Here is a 23,231-nt window from a genome sequence, read left to right as displayed (position 1 = left end):
ATTTCATGTGCTTCTTGGCCATCTGTATGTCTTCTTTGGAGAAATGGCTATTTAGGTCTTCTGCCCATTTTTGGATTGAGTTGTTTGCTTTTTTAGTATTGAGCTGCATGAGCTGTTTATATATTTTGGAGATTAATCCTTTGTCTGTTGATTCATTTGCAAATATTTTCTCCCATTCTGAGGGTTGTTTTTTCGTCTTGTTTGCAGTTTCCTTTGGTTTGAAAAAGCTTTTAAGTTTCATGAGGTTCCCTTTGTTTATTTTTGTTTTTTATTCCATTACTCTACAAGGTGGATCAAAAAAGATCTTACTGTGATTTATGTCAAAGAGTAGTTTTCCTATGTTTTCCTCTAAGAGTTTTATAGTATCCAGTCTTACCTTTGGGTCTCTAATCCATTTTGAGTTTATTTTTGTGTATGGTGTTAGGGAGTGTTCTAATTTCATTCTTTTACATGTAGCTGTCCAGTTTTCCCAGCACCACTTATTGAAGAGGCTGTCTTTTCTCCATTGTATATCTTTGCCTCCTTTGTCATAGATTAGTTGACCATAGGTGCGTGGGTTTATCTCTGGGCTTTCTATCCTGTTCCATTGATCTATATTTCTGTTTTTGTGCCAGTACAATATTGTCTTGATTACTGTAGTTTTGTAGTATACAAAGCTCTGAAGTCAGGGGGTCTGATACCTCTAGCTCTGTTTTTTTTTTTCCTTTCCCTCAAGACTGCTTTGGCTATTCGGGGTCTTTTGTGTCTCCATACAAATTTTAGGATTTTTTGTTCTGGTTCTGTAAAAAATGCCATTGGTAATTTGATAGAGATTGCATTGAATCTGTAGATTGCTTTGGGTAGTATAGTCATTTTCACAATATTGATTCTTCCAATCCAAGAACATGGTATATCTCTCCATCTGTTGGTATCATCTTTAATTTCTTTCATCAGTGTCTTATAGTTTTCCACATACAGGTCTTTTGTCTCCCTAGGTAGGTTTATTTCTAGGTATTTTATTCTTTTTGTTGCAATGGTAAATGGGAGTATTTCCTTAATTTCTCTTTCAGAGTTTTCATCATTAGTATATAGGAATGCAAGAGATTTCTGTGCATTAATTTTGTATCCTGAAACTTTACCAAATTCATTGATTAGCTCTAGTAGTTTTCTGGTAGCATCTTTAGGATTTTCTATGCGTAGTATCATGTCATCTACAAACAGTGACAGTTTTACTTCTTCTTTTCCATTTTGGATTCCTTTTATTTCTTTTTCTTCTCTGATTTCCATGGCTAGGACTTCCAAAACTATGTTGAATAATAGTGGTGAGAGTGGACATCCTTGTCTTGTTCCTGATCTTAGAGGAAATGCTTTCAGTTTTTCACCATTGAGAATGATGTTTGCTGTGGGCTTGTCGTATATGGCCTTTATTATGTTGAAGTCGTTTCCCTCTATGCCCACTTTCTGGAGAGTTCTTATCATAAATGGGTATTGAATTTTGTGGAAAGCTTTTTCTGCATCTATTGAGGTGATCACATGGTTTATGTTCTTCAATTTGTTAATATGGTGTATCACACTGATTGATTTGCATATATTGAAGAATCCTTGCATCTCTGGGATAAATCCCACTTGTTCATGGTGTATGATCCTTTTAATGTGCTGTTGGATTCTGTTTGCTAGTATTTTGTTGAGTATTTTTGCATATTTATTCATCAGTGATATTGGTCTGTAATTTTCTTTTTTTGTAGTATCTTTGTTTATATCTATACAAGCCTACCTCAAGAAACAAGAAAAATCTCAATAAACAATCTAACCTTACACCTAAAGGAACTAGAGAAGAAGAACAAACAATACCCAAAGTTAGCAGAAGGAAAGAAATCATAAAGATCGGAGCATAAATAAATGAAATAGAAACAAAGAAAACAAGATCAATAAAACTAAAAGCTGGTTCTTTGAGAAGATAAACAAAATTGATAAACCATTAAGCAGACTCATCAAGAAAAAGAGAGGACTCAAATCAGTAAAATTAGCAATGAAATAGGAGAAGTTACAACAGACACCGCAGAAATACAAAGCATCCTAAGAGCCTACTACAAGCAACTCTCTGCCAATAAAATGGACAACCTCGATAAAATGAACAAATTCTTAGAAAGCTATAACCTTCCAAGACTGAACTAGGAAGAAATCGAAAATATGAACAGACCAATCACAAGTAATGAAATTGAAACTGTGATTAAAAATCTTCCAACAAACAAAAGTCCAGGACCAGATGGCTTCACAGGTGAATTCTATCAAACATTTAGAGAAGAGCTAACACCCATCCTTCTCAAACTCTTCCAGAAAATTGCAGAAGAAGGAAAACTCCCAAACTCATTCTATGAGGCCACCATCACCCTGATACCAAAACCAGACAAAGATGCTGAGTACTATTTTAGTGCATGTATATGAGGAAACTACCTGAGGCCAAATCAATAAGCAACCAAAAAGAGCCAGGGGAACAATACTGTTAACTCAGCTTTGGGAATAGTTCTTGTTCCCACAAGCCATAGTTGGAAAACTAATAAGAATACTCAGGGGGGTATTGTCTAAGGAGGGAGGCAAAATTGATCCTAGATAAAGGCTGCTGTGCTCCCATCTAATAAACTTAAAGTCACATCCCCAAAGGAGAAAGTATTTCCAAGTAACATAATTGTGTCCAAGAAGAAAGCTAAGCTATATTTATTGAACACAGTGATATCCAGTGCTCAACAGTGACACAAAATCACTATGTCAGGCATCGAATAAAAAGTTACAGTGCATGAAAAGAAGTGGGAAAATATAGCACCAAAAAGAGAAAAATAGCTGACTAGAATCAGTTTCAGCAAGGATGGAAATTATAGAATTAATATACAAGGACATTAAAATAATTAGTATTGACTCTATTCCATATGTTCAAGAAGGTAGGGAAAAGATTGGGCATGCTTAGTAGATGCAGGAAATATATAGAAACACCCAAATAAAACTTCAAGAGATGAAAAATGCAACATATGAATTAAAAAATTATTATATGGGACTATGCAGTTTAGACACTACAAAAAAGATTAGTGAACTTGAAGATACAGCAACTGAAACTATCAAAAATGAAAAAGTAAGGCATTACACTTTCTGATTTTAAACTATATTATAAAACTATAGTAATCAAAACAGTGTGGTAGGGCTTCCCTGGTGGTGCAGTGGTTGAGAGTCCACCTGCAGATGCAGGGGACACGGGTTCGTGCCCCAGTCCGGGAAGATCCCACATGCCGCAGAGTGGCTAGGCCCGTGAGCCATGGCCGCTGAGCCTGTGTGTCTGGAGCCTGTGCTCTGCAACGGGAGAGGCCACAACAGTGAGAGGCCCGCGTAGCACACAAAAAAAAACCCAAACAAACAGTGTGGTACTAGCATAAAAACAGACATATAAATCAGTGGAACAGAATTGAGAGCCCAGAAATGAACCCAGGCCTATATGGTTAACTGTTTGCCATGGGAGACAAGAACGCTCAATGCAGAAAAGACAGTCTCCTCAATAAATGGTGCTGGGAAAGGTGGATATTCACATGTAAAAGATTGAAAGTAGACCCCTACCTTTCACCATAAACAAAATGGATTGAAGACTTAAATGTAAGACCTGAAATCATAGAACTAGAAGAAAACAGAAGACAGTTCCTTGAAATGGGTCTTGGCAATGATGTTTTGGATGTGACACCCAAAACACAAGCAACAAAAGCAAATCTAAACAAGTAGGACAACATCAAACTAAAATGCTTCTGCAGAGTAAAAGAATCCATCAACAAAGTAAAAGGCAACCTATGGAATAGGGTAAAATATTTGCAAATCATGTATTTGCTAAGAGGTTAATATCCAAAATATGTAAACGACTTATACAACTCAATAGCAATAATAATAATAATCCAATTTTTAAAATGGGCAAAGGACCTGAATAGACATTTTTCCAAAGAAGATATTCAGATGTCCAACAGGTATATGAAAAGGTGCTCAACATTACTAATCATTAGGGAAATGCAAATCAGAACCACAGTGAGACATTTCTTCACACCCATTAGAATGGCTATTATCTAAAAGGAGATAATAAATGATGACAAGGTTGTGTAGAAAAGAAAACCCTTGTGCACTGTTGGTGGGGATGTAAGTTCGTGCAGCCACTATGGAAAACAGTATGGAGGGCCCTCAAAAAATTAAAAATAGAGCTACCATATGGTCCAGCAATTCTACTTCTGGGTATATACCATATGAAACAAAATCAGTAGGACACAGAGATACCAGCACCCCAATATTTATTGCAGCATTATTTACAATAGCCAAGACAGAGGAACAACTTAAGTGCCCATCAACAGATGAATATAAAGAAAATGTGGTATATGTATTCAATGGAATACTATTCATCCATAAGAAGGAGGAATTCCTGCCATTTGCAACAACACAGATGGACTTTGAGGGTAGTTTGCTAAGTGAAATAAGTCAGACAGAAAAAGGGTTGGGAGTTTGATTAGCAAGGAGAATATGTAAAATTGTCTTTAGAGATCTTGCAGAAACTTGCCAGGAAAAAATTACTTGGTAGGTTTTCTGGAGAGTGTCAAAGGCTCACTTGAAGTCTGTGCTCTTTTTAGAGAAATGTTGAAACACCATATTTTGTATAGCTATGCATACTAGTTTCCTATAGCTACCATAACAAATTACCACAATTGTAAGTGATTTAAAACATTACAAATATATCATCTCACAGTTCTGGAGGTTAGAAGTTCAAAATGGGTCACACTTGGCTAAAATTAATGTTTTGGTAGAGCTGCATTCCTTTCTGGGGGCTTCATGGGATTGTATTAGATTCCTAAGGATGCCATAACAAATTACCAAAAATTTAGTGGCTTAAAAAAGCAAAAATTTACCCTTTTATATTCCGGAAGCCAGAGCTCCAAAATCAAGGTGTCAGAAAGTGCCACCCTCACTTTGGAGGCTCTAGGTGAGAATCCTTCCTTGCCTCTTCCAGCTTCTGGTAGCTTCACATGTTCTTTGGCTTGTGGCTATATCACTTCAATCTTTGCCTTCATCTTTAATTGCTTTCTCCTCTTCACTGTCTTCCATTCTTCTGTCTGTCTCAAATCTCCCTGTTTCTGTATCTTATAAGAACATTTGTCATTGGATTTGGGGCCCACTCAGGTAATCCAGGACAATCTTATCTCAAGATTTGTAGTTTAATTACATCTGAAAAATTATATTTTCCAAATAAGGTAACATTCAGTTTACACAGTGTACAGGGATTTTACATAGACATATTTTTTGAGGGGGGCCACCATTCATCCCATTACAGACCCAATCTGTTTTCTTGTATTTTTCAGCTTCTGGATGCTGTCTGCATTCTTTGTCTTATGGCTCTTTTCCATATTCAAAGTAAGAAATGGCTAGTTGAGTATTCCTTACATTATATCACTCTGACTCTGAATAAGAACCCTTTATATTGCCCCCCACCCCACCCCAATAATCCAGCATAACATTCCCCTCTCAAGGTTAGTTGCTTAGCAACCTTAATTACCTAATCCAAGTTCAAGAGAATAGGGGGTGGACATTTTGAGGGAATAATTAGTCTGCCTACCACACTATAGAAAGCGAGGATACCCTTTGTTCATCAGAGACACATATTTTCCCATATTTTTCATAAGTCTGTTCCATGTCCATAATAACAAAATCAGGCATATCTAATTTCCAGTTGAGTTATTAGCCAATCTAATTCTAAAATGTCTGTACAATGTTGATGTTATTCTCTCTGCAAGAAAGCACAGATTGCTTATAAATTTAATCACATTTAGATTTCATCATATATAACTTTGTGCTCAACTTTGCTAATATTTACTCATGTGCAGAGTTTTTCATTCTTGGAAATGAAGATAAGTCAAAGGATATTGACTGGATTATATTGATTTAATTACATTATTCTTACTATAGTCAAATACAAGTTTTTAAAATAAAAACTTAGAAGTCGTATTGGGGGTTTTAACTATGAAAGTTCTTGCAAAAAAGTCAAGTGTTGTTTTGTCTTGGGCTGTGGAAATGGAAATGTGCTGAGTTTTTTGTTTCTTTGTTTTATTTTTGTTTTCATGCTCTCATTAAAGATGACCTTATGTTATTCAAGCAAATGTAATTATTACTGGTGTTACTGTTGATTTTTCATAGCATTCTAGTACATACCATTACATACCATTTTTTTTCTTCCAGTTTTATTGAGATATAGTTGACATACAGCACTGTATAAGTTTAGGGTATACAGCACTGTATAAGTTTAGGGTATACAGCACAATGATTTGACTTAACATACATTATGAAATGATGACCACAATATGTTTAGTGAACATTCATCATCTCATATAGATACAAAATTAAAGAAATAGAAAAAAAATTTTTCCATGTGATGTGAACTCTTCGGATTTACTCTTTTAAGCATTTTCATACATAGCATACAGCAGTGCTTAGTGTATTCATCACGTTGTAAATTACATCCCTACTATTTATTTATCTTATAACTGGGAGTTTGTATCTTTTGACTACCTTCATCCATTTCCCCCTCCCCCCACTTCTGGAAACCACAAATCTCATCTCTTTTTCAATGAGCTTGTTTGTTTGTTTTTGAAGTATCCATTAGTGACCTTTTAAGGTAGAATTTGCACAACTTCTGGACTAGTCTTACTTTAGTAAATAGGGAGGTTAGATCATTTAATAGCATTTTATACTCTTATTATAGAATAATGGGACATATTCAAAGTTTATCCAATGAAATATTTTTTCTTAAGTCATTTCCTGCTTTTTATTAATCCAAAGTATAAAGTTCACTAATGTTAGTAGTTTGACAATAATCTAAAAAAGGTATGTAAAAATCAGATATCCCTATAATCAATTACACTGAAAGCATGACAATAAAAATAGATATAAGATGTAGGTTTCATCAATAAAGGTGCATTCCCTGGTTCAGTGATATCACTCCAAAGTGCTGGGCACCAAATGAGTTATAAATCTGAGAAAAAATTAAATCACAGTTGAGTGTATGTTACTAAAACACAAAGTACATAGAGGATGAAATCATAAAATAACTATAAAGTTAGAACCATTCTGTAATCTGTTCAATAAATATATATTGAGCATGTTATGTGTGATAGGTATAATAGATCAAATGATCAAATGAATCTAATGCAGTTTGGTAAATGCCACTATAGGAGACATGCAGGGTGCTAGGAGTACACATATGAGGAGCTCTCATTCCTAGAACATGAAAACACTGTAGAAGATATAATCCTCCATTTTTTTCTCTCAGATAACATAAAGTTAAGGAAATTATATATCTAGTAGCACGCCAACACAACAATAAGAAATCAAATACTATAAAAGATTTGGAATATAAATGCTAAAGAGAATTAGAAAAAAGTAAAGGTCATTGGAGCAGTGAGCTAACAGAGAAGATGGAATTTGAGCAACTGAGGAAAGAGTTGGCCTTCAGTAAGTGGAAGTGTAGTGCAAGAATATTATAGTCAACGAGTACAACATATAATAGAGGAACAGTGACAAAAATGGCAGCTAAGGAGATGGGGAATAAGACAAAGGCACAGTAAGGACTGGAACAAGAATTTTGTGGAAGGGGGTAGTAAGTGATAAGCTTGATTTAAAAAAAAAAGTGGGCCAAGATTGTGAAGTATTGGAGATTTTTGATTTGTTTAGGTCATTTATAATGAGCTCTTGTGTCAGCCATGAAAGTGCAGCTCTAAGATCTCATGTAATAGACAGAAGACCCCAGGAGCACCCACAGGTGGCTACCAATAAATGACTGAAAGTCACAGTGATACTAAGGCAGATCCATTCCTATGAGATGTAGGACTAGTCTCACAAGGCAACTTTGGTCCCAGGATACCATATTAGCCTGATGTAAATTTTCCTAAAACTGTGCTGCAGTCTGAGACTCTTCCTCGCTAATTCTTTCCTTCACAGAGCCCAGACTTGCAGTGTAGAATAACAGCTCTTTCCCTCTTCTCCAGCTTCCTGTCCTACCTTTTTTCCCCCCTCACAGGACTTTCTGGCAATAAAATTTCTTGCCCTTCTGACAGCACAACTCTTATTAATTCTTAAGCTGGAAAATGCAATAATGAAAATGAGGTTTTATTAGAACTATAATTGTAATGCTATAAACAGGGAAGTAAAAAACAAAGCCCTGGAAATTGGGAGGGTATGGATTTATTTAATAGCTATGTGATGATGACGTGAAATTCAGATTTGGCAGCACATATGGGAAGAAAATGATAGAACAGGTTTGATGGAGAATTGCACAGTAGATCAATGTTTGCTCTGGTGAAAAGAAGAATACATATATCCAATAAAGGATTTCCTTCCAAAATATATAACGAACTTCTTCAAATCAATTTAATAAAAGACTGATAATCTGACTTGAACAGGTTCTTCCATATAGATGATTCCAAATCTCCAATAAACATATTAACATGTAGTCAGCATCAATTAGTCATCAGAGGAATGTTAATTAAAATCAGATTGAGAAACTATTAAATGATCATAATAATGGTTAAAATTTTAAAAGCAGATAGTACCAAGTTTTGGTTAGGATGTAAAACAAGCTGATTTCCTACATACTCCTGGTAGGAGAATAAACTGTTAGATTCACTTTGGAAAAGCATTTGGCAATAGCTAATATAGTTGACTAATATGTAAACTCAATAGCCCAGGACTTCCCTTTCTTTCCTAGTGTGTTCATTCTCATTGCTGTGCAATTTCCATTCTTTGACTGTACTAAAGCTTATGTATTCATTCTACTGTATGTATATAAATGTATATAAAGTTTAAAACCAAGGAGAACTAATTCGTGATGCTTAAGGTCAAGATAGTGGTCATTCTTGGGTGACTGTGCTTCAGTGCTGCTGAAAATATTATACTTCTTGGCCTGAATGATGGTTATCCATATATTCACTTTGAGAAAGTTCATCTAACTGTACACTTATGATTTATGCATCAATAAAATATTGTACATTATATATTGTATTTAAATATTAAGAGAAATTTTAAAATAACAAAAATATGGTCTTTCCAGATTAAAATGTTCATATTATTCTATTGATCTTACTATATATGCTTTTACTGTTAGAGTTGGATTTGTTGAATGTTCATTATTTTCTAGATTTATCAATTTAAATAGGATTTGACTTTCCCATTAGACAGTAAAACCTTGAGCACTAGACTATTTCTAATCTTCATATCCACTCATGGATCTCTCCTTAAACAAAAGATACAGTGCTGCTAAAACCTTAGGTCATTGCTCTTGTATCTCCATTTCTTGTGTGAAGGATACACACACACACACACACACACACACATTTGTGTATGTGTGTGCTAGGTTGAAAATGGTATTTATTTTTAACTTCCTGATATTATCTCCTAATTACCTTAAACTTCCATAATTATGTTTTCATTATTAAGACTTTTTTGCATCGTGCTGGTTTTTTAAAATTTTTTTAATTTAATTTTTAAGATCTTTATTAATAGGTGCTTGCAGTTTGACTTTTTTGAAAAAAAACAAGCTGTAAACTTTTATTACAAATTTAAAATGAGGCTCTTGAAAATCTCAAACTTTTGGCTTCCCTGGTGGCGCAGTGGTTGAGAGTCCGCCTGCTGATGCAGAGGACATGGGTTCGTGCCCCGGTCCGGGAGTATCCCACATGCCGCAGAGCGGCTGGGCCCATGAGCCATGGCCGCTGAGCCTGCGCGTCTGGAGCCTGTGCTCTGCAACGGGAGAGGCCACAACAGTGAGAGGCCCACGTACCGAAAAAAAAAAAAAAATCTCAAACTTGACCAGATATTAAACAATTTAAAAACCTTTAAAAGTGTATTGAGAAAAACAAGGCTTAAAAAAAATTGTTTTTCATTACCAAAAAGAGACGTTTTTAGGTAAAAATAATAAAAACCCCATGCTGCATAGATAACGCAGATAGTTCTGGTTATCTGGTCAACAGGCAAAAAGCAAGCACTTAAGGTCTTCAGCTCCAATCTTTTGTTCATTTCTTATTCATATTCATTTCTTCTTGTTGGATGACTAAACCGGATGATGGTAGAGATGATAAGTGGGCATTTACTCAGCCCTGCCCTGCTCAGCCTCGTAGCAGATGAATTCTCAGCTGGTGGATAGGCTGCTTTTGTCTCTTTGCCATCTCGTGGTTTAGGGTTTTCTGGGCATCTGTGTCCGTAATTGAAGTTGCGGCGGTACAGACGTTGAGGCGGCTGCTGACCTTGGGTCTCATCTCCTTGATTTGTCTCATCTTCTTCATTGCCGTCCTCTCTGGGCTGTCTTTGGCCAGGAGGGCCCCTGTGGTATCATGGTCTATAACCCCGAAACATATTCTGTCTCACTGGTCTACCTTGTTCCCCTGCACCCTGGTTGTCAGTACCCTCCAACCTGCACAGGAGGGTTGGAATACAGTGGTCGTCGCCCATAGGGTCTCCGCATGTAATAAGGTGGGAACCTTCGCCTGAGGTAGGGCCTGGCCTTCGGGAGCACTCTCCGATCCCTCATCCTTTTCCCCACTCTCACTATTCTGGTAATTCTGCTGGTGGTTGCGTGGAAGACCCCTGCGATGTGGAGAGCGTCTATAATGGTTACGGTCTGGTGCACATGCACCGCCTTGCGCTGGAACTCCACCAGGGCCTGTAACATATCCTGTCTCCGCGTCCTTTTCTCCTTCAACAACATCGAACTCCACAGTCTTTCTGTCTCCTACGCTGCGAAGGTACTTCCTGGGGTTCTTCTTCTTTATGGCAGTCTGGTGTACAAATACATCTTCCTTGGTGTCATTCCTCTTAATGAAACCATATCCGTTTCTTACGTTGAACCGTTTTACTGTTCCCAAAACCTTCGTTGCGTTGACCTTTTTGTCGCCGCCGGCAGGCACCGCCAACGTGAGGCCGCCGGGGCCACCGCTCCCTGCACCGCTGCCCGTCAGACCCGGCTCGGGGTCTGCAGCGCTGAGGGCGGGGGCGGCGGGCGGCTGCTGGGTCTCGCTGCTCATGGCTGCGGTGATGGTGACTGGGGCCGGCGGCTGGCAGCTGCGGCTCCTCCGGGGCTGGGATGGTCACAAGGCCAGCTGCGGCGGTGGGGCTGCTCAGCGCCTCGCTGGGGTCCTGCTCTTCAAATTTAAATGAAACAGTTGTCACTACATTGTCATGCAAGGATTCGCGATTTGCCCTAATGAACCATTTTCACATCTTTCCCAGTAAGGTTCTAGATATAATTTAGATTCTGCCAATGAGATGTACCAGAAAGAGACTTAGAAAGCAGAAGAGTGAAAGAAGTCGTTTGTCCTTATTACAGGAGGCAACAAGTGTTGATATTGGGTTCACCAGACATGACTAATTGTCACAGTCAGCCAGAGTCCTTCCCTCCCTGTAAGTCACATATGTTAGAGCTGCAGGGAAAGTGTGACATTTTCACTTGTTTCCTACATTGTCTTTACCAAAATTGCCGTAGTGAATCTGAAAGCTGCTGGTGCTCCACAACTGATTTCCAAGCCTTGCAATGCTTTTAAGCACTTAATAATACTTTGTATTAAATCCCTTTTCAGAAGAAATACCTAGAATGATTTTTATATCCCACATCATGTTGATATAGTCTCAATATTATAATGTTTGAGGAAATAACTACTTTTAACAAACATAACTAATCCAATTACATTTTCTTAGGTGAATTCTTCAATTCAGCAAGTACATGTGCTTTTATTGTTTTTTAAAGTTCTTTTTTACCCTTGCATCAACTTATGTTAGGGCACATATCAATTACCAACAATTATTCATTGGCCACCTACAGGCATGCCTCTGAGATACTATGAGTTTGGTTCCAGATCACTACAATAAAGCAAATATTGCAATAAAGTGAGTCAAACAAATTTTTGGCTCCCAATGCATATAAAAGTTATGCTTACACTATACTATAGTCTATAAAATATGTAATAGCATTATGTGTAAAAAAAAACAATGTACATACCTTAATTAAAAAATAATGCTGGGGGAGGGATAAATTAGGAGTTTGGGATTAAAATATACACACTACTATATATAAAATAGATAACCAACAAAGACCTACTGTATAGCACAGGGAACTCTGCTCAGTATTCTTTAATAATCTATAAGGGAAAAGAATCTGAAAAAGATTAGATATAGGTATATGTATAACTGAATCACTTTGCTATACACTTGAAACTAACACAACATTGTAAATCAACTATACTTCAATAAAAAAATAATAATGACGTTGGAAAACTGGTGCCGACAGACTTGCTTGATGCAGGGTTGCCACAAACCTTCATTAAGTAAAAAACACTGTCTATGAAGAGTGATAAAGCAAAGTGCATTAAAACAAGGTATGCCTGTACTATCTTCTGAACACTGTGCTATGTCCTGGTGTTATAAGAATGTTGTATAACATGCTTTATGCTTACAATTTTATATTAGAAATTGTAATCCTTGGTCTTTGGCAACCAAGGCCAAAAGTGTCTTTTGTAATAAAGACACTTGGATTAAGTAAAAGATTGTCTTATTTTATCCCACACCATAATCTGTCATAAGACTTGATTGCACTATAAACTTTACCGTTTACTTAATAAACATAATGTCCTTCTATGTACACAAATCTACATTTGTTTACAGAGTTACAAAGATGAATACAATATGGTCCATTTCCCAATGTGCTCACAATCTAGTAGTGAGGGCAGGCATAGTTATGACAAATTATAATGAGTTTAGGTTATGATGAACTCAACATAGAAGTAAAAAAAATACTACAATAGCATAAGCAAAGGGTTTTATTCTGCATCAAGGGTTGAATAAACCTTGCCATATGAATAGAAATGTTGTCTGTCCCTAATTTGAATTCGATCAAGGCTGAAGAGGAAGAAGGACATTTTGGACAAACAGAACAGCTAGAAAATGATATAAATGCATCAAAATAAACTATTAGGTAATCAAAAATATTTCATGATATTGGTGTATACATTGCATGCTATCAGGATGAGTTTGAATTTTATTCTCTAAGCAATCAAGAGCCAACAGAAGAGAGCTAGCAGTGGAGAACATGATCAAAGTTGGATTTAGAGAGAATTTCAGTGGTACTGGGAATTCTGGAATAGAGGGGAGAATAATAGGTGTCCTGAAAATACCAATGTCCTTCTTTTGCTTTGTCTTTAATGCCTATTTTGCAAAGGTGACTTGCCTCATCGGCATAACTGCTGTAGTGTAACTGCCTGATATTAAGCTTTTTGATTGTAACGTAAGTGTCTGATATTAAGCTTTTGATTGCCGAGGCATCCATTTCAAAGACATCCATCTTGAATAAACATTGCCAGCTGTATGACACAGCTCAGCTAAGTAAAAAACCAGGCTGCTCCACACATGAGGTTTCCCTTTTAGAAAACCCTGAGTAACCTAGGTTTACTGAGGGTGACCTTGCTTTTTCCTTCCTGTGCTCTAATTCCCACTCTTATGCTTTAAATTCTCTAATAAAGAGTGAACCTGTGAGGGCTTAGGCACCCCTCTTTTGGCCCGTATAAGGGCAGAGCCCCAGGTTGGCGCTCTCTCTCTCTCTTTCTTTCTCTGCTCATGACTTTGCTGTGTAGCCCTTGGGTGTGCCACGTACCCTCCAGGACCTGTGAGTAATAGATCTTTTTTTTTCCCGCCAAGTTCCTTGATGGATTTTTGCTGATGTGCATCTTGCAGTCATAATAAGAACCACAAGGGCCTGTCCAGCCACAACACTGGCTTTGGTTGGGAAAGTATCTGTGGGCCCAGGTGAGTACATTAGAAATTCCTAGCCAATAGTATCACTATTGGTAGGCTGAGAGTGACACAAAACAACTGGCTTATAACAAAAATGAGGTACTTAACAACTGAAGTTCCTCAGACAAGGGTCCAAAGCCAGTCTTTCAAAAATAATATTTTTTGAATTGTGCTATGTATAATGAGAAATATTAATGTATGACTTTATGAGCTCATACATGGTTAGTTACCTTAATTTATTATAGTTTCAGTTTTTTGTTTTTTTCAAAAAAGCAAGCCCATAATTTGTATAATTGGTCTAAATTCTATCCATTGTACACTTTGTCTAATGATACCATTGATCAATTTACTCTTTTTGAATAAATTCGTCCTATTATTGAATCCCCAATAAGCAGTAAGAACTGAGAAATCTTTCAACCTGAAGTGGAGCATTAGAGGTAGGGTCTCAAACCTAAAGTAGTTTATGACAGACCATTTTAAATTTAAGAAAAGCAATGTAAAAGTGTATACACTATCATCTAGTCCAGTAAAAGCTAGCTCATTACCTACATTTCACCAATTTTTCAAGGACAAATATAACTTCTCTGATTTTTTTTCCTCATTATTCTTTCTTTTGCTCTCTCTTTTGTCATTGAACACATTTTTGCTGGAGCCCAAGGGACAAAAAGTGCATTTTAAAGTCAAATATATAAGCTGTAATTAGGCTCAGGACCTGATTTTTTTAGTGAAAAAATTGAGGTCACATTATAGTTCAGATTTGTCCTTATGGATAAAGATGTTAAGATCACATCTTATTAAGTCTTGTGCTTCTTTTGGTCACATTCAAGAAACAAACAAACAAAAAATTCAATTATTTAATCATTATATCTTTTTCTTAGTGGAGTAATGGAATCATCATATTATTTCTCTGTTTTTATTATTCATCTTCCTGTGCTTTATTATTACTGATAGAATGATAAGGTTAAAAATAATGCCTTTTGTTCAATACTTCTGAGTGTCTTTGAATGCCATACTTTTGAACCAAACTAAACATTATTCTTAACATTTATTATATTTCAAAACCAGGAAAGATACTCATAGGGAAATATTTAAAGAGTTCTACTTTCTCAAATTCCCCTTGGATTGACTAGTGAATAAAAAACCATGTTCTTAACTCACTGGGTTTTAATTCACCATCGGAGTTATCTCCAGAGAACTGGATTTCTACATCTAGGGAGACCCTTCTTGCTTGTCATTCTTAACTGAGAGCAGCAGCCCAAGTAACACAACAGTACAAAGACCATCAGTAAAACTGTCACATCAAAATGAATTAAAGTAAATGGATTTGCTAGCTATCAGTGTGTCTGTCAGGACATTACCAATCTTGACTCTCACATATCATATGTATGAACTGTTTATCATGGTTGATTTTTCCTGCTGCAGTGTGTACACTAACAATTACAGCAATTGCCTACACAATGTAAAATCAGCTGGCATAAAGCTATAATAAAAATTGTGTGATACTACTGCAAGTATGAGCATACAGATTAATTGAACAAAACAGCAATTATAGAAGGACAAAGAGAAGTTAGTTATTTAGGATATGACAAATAGAGCATATCAAATTGGAATGAAGAAGAGTTACTATTCAGTCAAGTATCTTAGGATAAATAGTGATTTAGGAAACACATATATAATTTCTATAACTACATCTATATGTTTTTTACTTCAATAGATACTATATGGACTAAAGCAGTGGTTTAAAGCCAGGAGATACATGTCAGAATAATTTTTTCAGCTCTTTCAAAATATACATCACAGCTGGTTCACTTGAAAAAAATGGGACAAACTAAACTATCAAAACTAGAAGATGTTATTTATTGGTACATCAAATCAAAAGACTATTAATGGAAGAGATATAAGGATAATATCTAATTTTATTGACATGAAAACATCATAATATAATATTGAGAAAATTGACCAGGATACAGAATTGCATGCATAGTATGCCAGGGGTGGGGAGTAAAAGAGAGAGAAGGATTGGAGAAAATACACCACAAAACAATAATGATTATCCCTGGATATTGGAATTAAAATAGATTTTTCCTATTTTATTTACTCTGTTACCTTTGCTTATCTGTATTTTCAAATTTTTCTTCCCTTAGCACATATTACTTTTACATTAATAATATTATCAAAGTTAGAAAAAAGACTGAGTTATATATATTATATATAATAAGTATATATAAATAATGCATTATATATTATATATAATTTATAATTTCTGTATTATATATTATAGTTTATATTCTGTATTATACATGATAATTTCTATATTGCATCATATAACTGATATCTTATAATTTCTGTATTGTATGTAATATATATAATTTCTATAACCAGTTCTATTTCACCTAACGTAATTATTATTATTATTATTATTTTTTTACTTTAACATTCATTTAATCAAACTAAAGGAAACACATATATTAAGAGAGTTTCACTAAGAGTAGTAGAGTAGGTAGGCTCACAGTTTCTCTCTAACGTCAATAGCTCTTTGTCTTCACAGAAATGATGGGCAGGGCGGGGGGTGGTGTCGATGGATCCTAAACCAGGAGGACAGGTTGCCACGTTAACAGCCCAAATGAATTCTCGAGGAGTTTGCGGGGCTTCAAAATTTGTCCTCTTCATATGCTCATGTAAACAATCTCAAGTATTAGGAGCTACAGTTCAACAAAGCCTCTGACAGAATTGGTTACCAGAGATGGGCAAGCCTGGTTGGTCCCACAGAAGGAGCTGGCATCTGGACCAAGCTGGTCGTCCCTGACCCCAGGAAAGAGCTGCTCAGTTCTCTGAGCTTCTTTGCAGGGGCAAACGCCCCCCTCGGTGGAGGTACAGGAAGTTACAGGCCACATATATGGGGAAAACCACGTCTTGGTTTTCCAGGTTCATTATCTCTAGCCCTTTATTCTGTCTCAGGGAAAGCATCTGGTATTCTGTGTCCTTCCTGAAAACGGCTCTCCCATCCCTGTCCAAGGAGAACAGGCGCAGGTGGAACACGACCTTTCTCTGCCCGAGTAGGCTGACCCCGAGGCTGCGGGACTTTTTCCGTGCACTGCACCGGAAAATGATGCGCTGGTTGGCGTAGCACAGCACCAGGTCCCAGCTGAATTTGAAGCCTTCCCACCGCCAGCTGCACAGCTCGTCCCTGTGGAGCTGGCTGCCGCACCGCATGCTTCTCCCCTGGGGGTCGGACACGTAGACGCCCACGGGCCGGACAGTTCTGGTCTGCTCAGCCCGGAGGGGTGCAAGCCAATGCTCACTGTACAAGGGACACAACCAAGAGGGAGGGATCAGCGCATCCTGGTGGATGACGTGTGCTGACATCGGGTCGCACATTATGTAGGCAAGCCGCAGCTGCTGGAACACTGGCACGAAGGCTCTGCCCTGCTCGGTCTCCAGGAAAGGGGTGCCCTCTGAATCCCTCCTGGACCTGGCAAACCATGAGTCAGTGTCAGGCAATAGGGCACTGCGCGGGCCCTTCCATGTCGGCTGCAGCTGCAAGAACATCCACATTTTCAGCATGGTGTACACGTTCATCTCCACCCCCATCACAAAGAGCCGTGAAGAGGCAACGACCTCTTTCATGAGATCCAGGCTGACTTCTCGCAATAGCCCCTCACTACACAGGGTCATCATGTTGTCCAGCAGCCACTGAAGACACCTGGTCCTGATGGTCTGGAGTCCGTAGCTTTCAGCAGAGTGGTAGTAGCTGCACACGGTCTGGGCACTGACAGTCTCCTTCATGACCTGCCCGCACCGCTGAATCAGCTCGTCCAGCTGCAGCATGCTGGCTGTGGCCAGGATGGCGATGACTCGACTGGGTGGGATGAGGATGGAGCCTCGGTACAGGGAACCTAAAGCCTCGTGCAGTGCCTCGCGATCAATGTGCTCGTCAGGCATCTCTAATTCTATAGTATCCATGTTTGTCTCCCGCCAAGCGCCACTGAACATGCTAGCAAAGAACCCTGACTGGCACAAGTAGACCCTATGCAAGTTCCACTCCTCCCCCAGTGCGCAGATCCGCACGTCGCTCTCTTCTCCTCTCAGGAAGAGTGCCTCATAAATGGACCCTGAATGATCTTTAGCACGTTTCCAGCAGGGCTCTTTTGTGAGCGGCCCCCCTGGGCCTGTCTTCCGCTTGCGGCTCCTCTGACGGGCGGCGGGTCTGGCCTTTTCACTCTCGTTCCCTTCCTCTCTCTCTGCCACTACTGCCTCCTTAGCCTCCTCCTCCCCACCAGTGGCACCTGGCTCCTCTGGGGGATGCCCCCACCAGTGCCATGGCATCCGACTGCTTCGTGCTCCCATGGCCTATACCTCAGTTGTGCAGTGGACAAACTTCCTCTCCAGGCGCCGTTGCCATGGGCACGAGCTCAGCCCAGAATGCTGCTGCATACTATGACGTTTGCTCTGAGGGTCTCGCAAGAGGACGCCATGCTAAGCCACACCCACTAGGCCCCACCCGCCAAATAAGGGCACTCCATACCAGGGATTCCACTCTGTTTATCTTTCCCTCCTGGGATGATTGCTCTCAGGCTCCCTTCATAGGATCATGGTGGAACAGAGGCCTTTGTGTGTGAATTTTCCCCATTAATTTCAAGAACACAATTCGTTCTTCCCCATCTAAAACAGTTAGTGATTATTCCTTTATGGAGAATTACATCTTGGTCCCAGCTCTGTCCTCTAGGCACCTTAATTTCCATAATTAACTTCTTATTTATTTATTTATTTATTTGTAATTAATTAATTAATTTTTATTAGTTCCTGCTTTATAACAAAGTGAATCAGTTATACATATACATCTGTTCCCATATCCCTTCCCTCTTGTGTCTCCCTCCCTCCCACCCTCCCTATCCCACCCCTCCAGGTGGTCACAAAGCACCGAGCTGATCTCCCTGTGCTATGTGGCTGCTTCCCATTAGCTATCTACCTTACATTTGGTAGTGTATATATGTCCATGCCTTTCACGTGCTTTGTCACAGCTTACCCTACCCCCTCCCCATATCCTCAAGTCCATTCTCAAGTAGGTCTGTGTTTTTATTCCTGTTTTACCCCTAGGTTCTTCATGACATTTTTTTTCTTAAATTCCATATATATGTGTTAGCATACGGTATGTGTCTTTCTCTTTCTGACTTACTTCACTCTGTATGACAAACTCTAGGTCTATCCACCTCATTACAAATAGCTCAATTTCATTTATTTTTATGGCTGAGTAATATTCCATTGTATATATGTGCCACATCTTCTTTATCCATTCATCCGATGATGGACACTTAGGTTGTTTCCATCTCTGGGCTATTGTAAATAGAGCTGCAATGAACATTTTGGTACATGACTCTTTTTGAATTATGGTTTTCTCAGGGTATATGCCCAGTAGTGGGATTGCTGGGTCATATGGTAGTTCTATTTTTAGTTTTTTAAGGAACCTCCATACTGTTCTCCATAGTGGCTGTACCAATTCACATTCCCACCAGCAGTGCAAGAGTGTTCCCTTTTCTCCACACCCTCTCCAGCATTTATTGTTTCTAGATTTTTTGATGATGGCCATTCTGACTGGTGTGAGATGATATCACATTGTAGTTTTGATTTGCATTTCTCTAATGATTAATGATGTTGAGCATTCTTTCATGTGTTTGTTGGCAGTCTGTATATCTTCTTTGGAGAAATGTCTATTTAGGTCTTCTGCCCATTTTTGGATTTGGTTGTTTGTTTTTTTGCTATTGAGCTGCATGAGCTGCTTATAAATTTTGGAGATTAATCCTTTGTCAGTTGCTTCATTGGCAAATATTTTCTCCCTTTCTGAGGGTTGTCTTTTGGTCTTGTTTATGGTTTCCTTTGCTGTGCAAAAGCTTTGAAGTTTCATTAGGTCCCATTTGTTTATTTTTATTTCCATTTCTCTAGGAGGTGGGTCCAAAAGGATCTTGCTGTGATTTATGTCATAGAGTGTTCTGCCTATGTTTTCCTCTAAGAGTTTGATAGTTTCTGGCCTTACATTTAGGTCTTTAATCCATTTTGAGCTTATTTTTGTGTATGCTGTTAGGGAGTGTTCTAATCTCATACTTTTACATGTACCTGTCCAGTTTTCCCAGCACCACTTACTGAAGAGGCTGTCCTTGCTCCACTGTATATTCCTGCCTCCTTTATCAAAGGTAAGGTGACCATATGTGCGTGGGTTTATCTCTGAGCTTTCTATCCTGTTCCATTGATCTATATTTCTGTTTATGTGCCAGTACCATACTGTCTTGATTACTGTAACTTTGTAGTATAGACTGAAGTCAGGGAACATGATTCCTCCAGCTCCGTTTCTTGTCCTCAAGATTGCTTTTGATATTCGGGGTCTTTTGTTTTTCAAAACAAATTTTGAAATTTTTTGTTCTAGTTCTGTGAAAAATGCCAGTGGTAGTGTGATAGGGATTGCATTGAATCTGTAGATTGCTTTGGGTAGTAGAGTCATTTTCACAATATTGATTCTTCCAGTCCAGGAACATGGTATATCTCTCCAACTATTTGTATCACCTTTAATTTCTTTCATCAGTGTCTTATAATTTTCTGCATACAGGTCTTTTGTCTCCTTAGGTAGGTTTATTCCTAGATATTTTATTCTTTTTGTTGCAATGGTAAATGGGAGTGTTTTCTTGATTTCACTTTCAGATTTTTCATCACTAGTGTACAGGAATGCCAGAGATTTCTGTGCATTAATTTTGTATCCTGCTACTTTACCAAATTCATTGATTAGCTCTAGTAGTTTTCTGGTAGCATCTTTAGGATTCTCTATGTATAGTACCATGTCATCTGCAAACAGTGACAGCTTTACTTCTTCTTTTCCGATTTCAATTCCTTTTATTTCCTTTTCTTCTCTGATTCCTGTGGCTAAAACTTCCAAAACTATGTTTAATAACAGTGGTGAGAGTGGGCAGCCTTGTCTTGTTCCTGATCTTAGTGGAAATGGTTTCAGTTTTTCACCATTGAGAACGATGTTGGCTGTGGGTTTGTCATATATGGCTCTTATTATGTTGAGGAAAGTTCCCTCTATGCCTACTTTCTGCAGGGATTTTATCATAAATGGGTGTTGAATTTTGTTGAAACCTTTCTCTGCATCTATTGAGATGATCATATGGTTTTTCTCCTTCAATTTGTTAATAGGCTGTATCACGTTGATTGATTTGCGTATATTGAAGAATCCTTGCATTCCTGGGATAAACCACACTTGATCATGGTGTATGATCCTTTTAATGTGCTGTTGGATTCTGTTTGCTAGTACTGTGTTGAGGATTTTTGCATCTATGTTCATCAGTGATATTAGCCTGTAGTTTTCTTTCTTTGTGACATCCTTGTCTGGTTTTGGTATCAAGGTGATTGTGGCCTCGTAGAGTGAGTTTGGGAGTGTTCCTCCCTCTGCTATATTTTGGAAGAGTTTGAGAAGGATAGATGTTAGCTCTTCTCTAAATGTTTGATAGAATTCGCCTGTGAAGCCCTCTGGTCCTGGGCTTTTCTTTGTTGGAAGATTTTTAATCACAGTTTCAATTTCAGTGCTTGTGATTGGTCTGTTCATATTTTCTATTTCTTCCTGATTCAGTCTTGGCAGGTTGTGCATTTCTAAGAATTTGTCCATTTCTTCCATGTTGTCCATTTTATTGGCATAGAGTTGCTTGTAGTAATCTCTCATGATCTTTCGTATTTCTGCAGTGTCAGTTGTTACTTCTCCTTTTTCATTTTTAATTCTATTGATTTGAGTCTTCTCCCTTTTTTTCTTGATGAGTCTGGCTAATGGTTTATCAATTTTGTTTATCTTCTCAAAGAACCAGCTTTTAGTTTTATTGATCTTTGCTATCATTTCCTTCATTTCTTTTTCATTTATTTCTGATCTGATCTTTATGATTTCTTTCCATCTGCTAACGTTGGGGTTTTTTTTTTTCTTCTTTCTCTAATTGCTTTAGGTGCAGGGTCAGGTTGTTTACTCGAGATGTTTCCTGTTTCTTAAGGTGGGATTGTATTGCTATAAACTTCCCTCTTAGAACTGCTTTTGCTGCATCCCATAGGTTTCGGGTCCTTGTGTCTTCATTGTCATTTGTTTCTAGGTATTTTTTTATTTCCTCTTTGATTTCTTCAGTGATCACTTCGTTATTGAGTAGTGTATTGTTTAGCCTCTATGTGTTTGTATTTTTTACAGATCTTTTCCTGTAATTGATATGTAGTCTCATAGCATTGTGGTCTGAAAAGATACTTGATACAATTTCAATTTTCTTAAATATATCAAGGCTTGATTTGTGACCCAAGATATGATCTGTCCTGGAGAATGTTCCATGAGCACTTGAGAAAAATGTGTATTCTGTTGTTTTCAGATGGAATGTCCTATAAATATCAATTAGGTACCTCGTGTTTAATGTATCATGTAAAGCTTGTGTTTCCTTATTTATTTTCATTTTGGATGATCTGTCCATTGGTGAAAGTGGAGTGTTGAAGTCCCCTACTATGAGTGTGTTACTGTCCATTTCCCCTTTTATGGCTGTTAGCATTTGCCTTATGTATTGAGGTGCTCCTATGTTGGGTGCATAAATATTTACAATTGTTATATCTTCTTCTTGGCTCGATCCCTTGATCATTATGTAGTGTCCTTCTTTGTCTCTTCTAATAGTCTTTATTTTAAAGTCTATTTTGTCTGATATGAGAATAGCTACTCCAGCTTTCTTTTGATTTCCATTTGCATGGAATATCTTTTTCCACCCCCTTACTTTCAGGTCTGAAGTGGGTGTCTTGTAGACAGCATATATATGGGTCTTGTTTCTGTATCCATTCAGCCAATGTGTCTTTTGGTGGGAGCATTTAGTCCATTTACATTTAAGGTAATTATCAATATGTATTTTCCTATTCCCATTTTCTTAATTGTTTTGGGTTCGTTATTGTAGGTATTTTCCTTCTCTTGTGTTTCTTGCCTAGAGAAGTTCTTTTAGCATTTGTTGTATAGCTGGTTTGGTGGTGCTGAACTCTCGCAGCTTTTGCTTGTCTGTAAAGGTTTTAATTTCTCCATCAAATCTGAATGAGATCCTTGCTGGGTAGAGTAATGTTGGTTTTAGGTTTTTCTCCTTCATCACTTTAAATATGTCCTGCCACTCCCTTCTGGCTTGTAGAGTTTCTGCTGAAAGATCAGCTGTTAACCTGATGGGGATTCCCTTGTTTGTTATTTGTTGTTTTTCCCTTGCTGCTTTTAATATGTTTTCTTTGTGTTTAATTTTTGACATTTTGTTTTGTTTTGTTTTGTTTTTTTGTTTTTTTGTTTTTTTGTTTTGCGGTACGCGGGCCTCTCACCATTGTGGCCTCTCCCGTTGCGGAGCACAGGCTCTGGACGCACAGGCTCAGCGGCCATGGCTCACAGGCCC

The 23,231-nt window shown here is 37.9% G+C and overlaps 1 protein-coding gene and 1 pseudogene across 2 annotated transcripts; both read right to left on the bottom strand.

Annotated features, from left to right (window-relative positions):
- Positions 1 to 10,123: 10,123 nt before the first annotated feature.
- LOC307069899 (Y-box-binding protein 1-like) lies at positions 10,124 to 11,057 on the bottom strand (annotated as a pseudogene). Its single transcript has one exon. The product of its transcript is annotated as a Y-box-binding protein 1-like (transcript).
- A 5,581-nt stretch (positions 11,058 to 16,638) lies between these two features.
- Positions 16,639 to 18,290, bottom strand: LOC307069788 (germ cell-less protein-like 1; the record flags this gene model as incomplete). The annotated part of the gene is made up of 2 exons (XM_079728107.1): positions 16,639 to 18,006; positions 18,252 to 18,290. The coding sequence occupies 2 exons, from the start codon at positions 18,288 to 18,290 to the stop codon at positions 16,639 to 16,641; spliced, it is 1,407 nt and encodes a 468-aa protein (XP_079584233.1).
- Positions 18,291 to 23,231: the final 4,941 nt, after the last annotated feature.

The sequence above is a fragment of the Hyperoodon ampullatus genome (genome assembly GCF_949752795.1).
Source record: "Hyperoodon ampullatus genome assembly, chromosome: X".
Taxonomy (NCBI): Eukaryota; Metazoa; Chordata; class Mammalia; order Artiodactyla; family Ziphiidae; genus Hyperoodon; species Hyperoodon ampullatus.
This window is presented reverse-complemented; position numbering and strand designations above follow the sequence as displayed.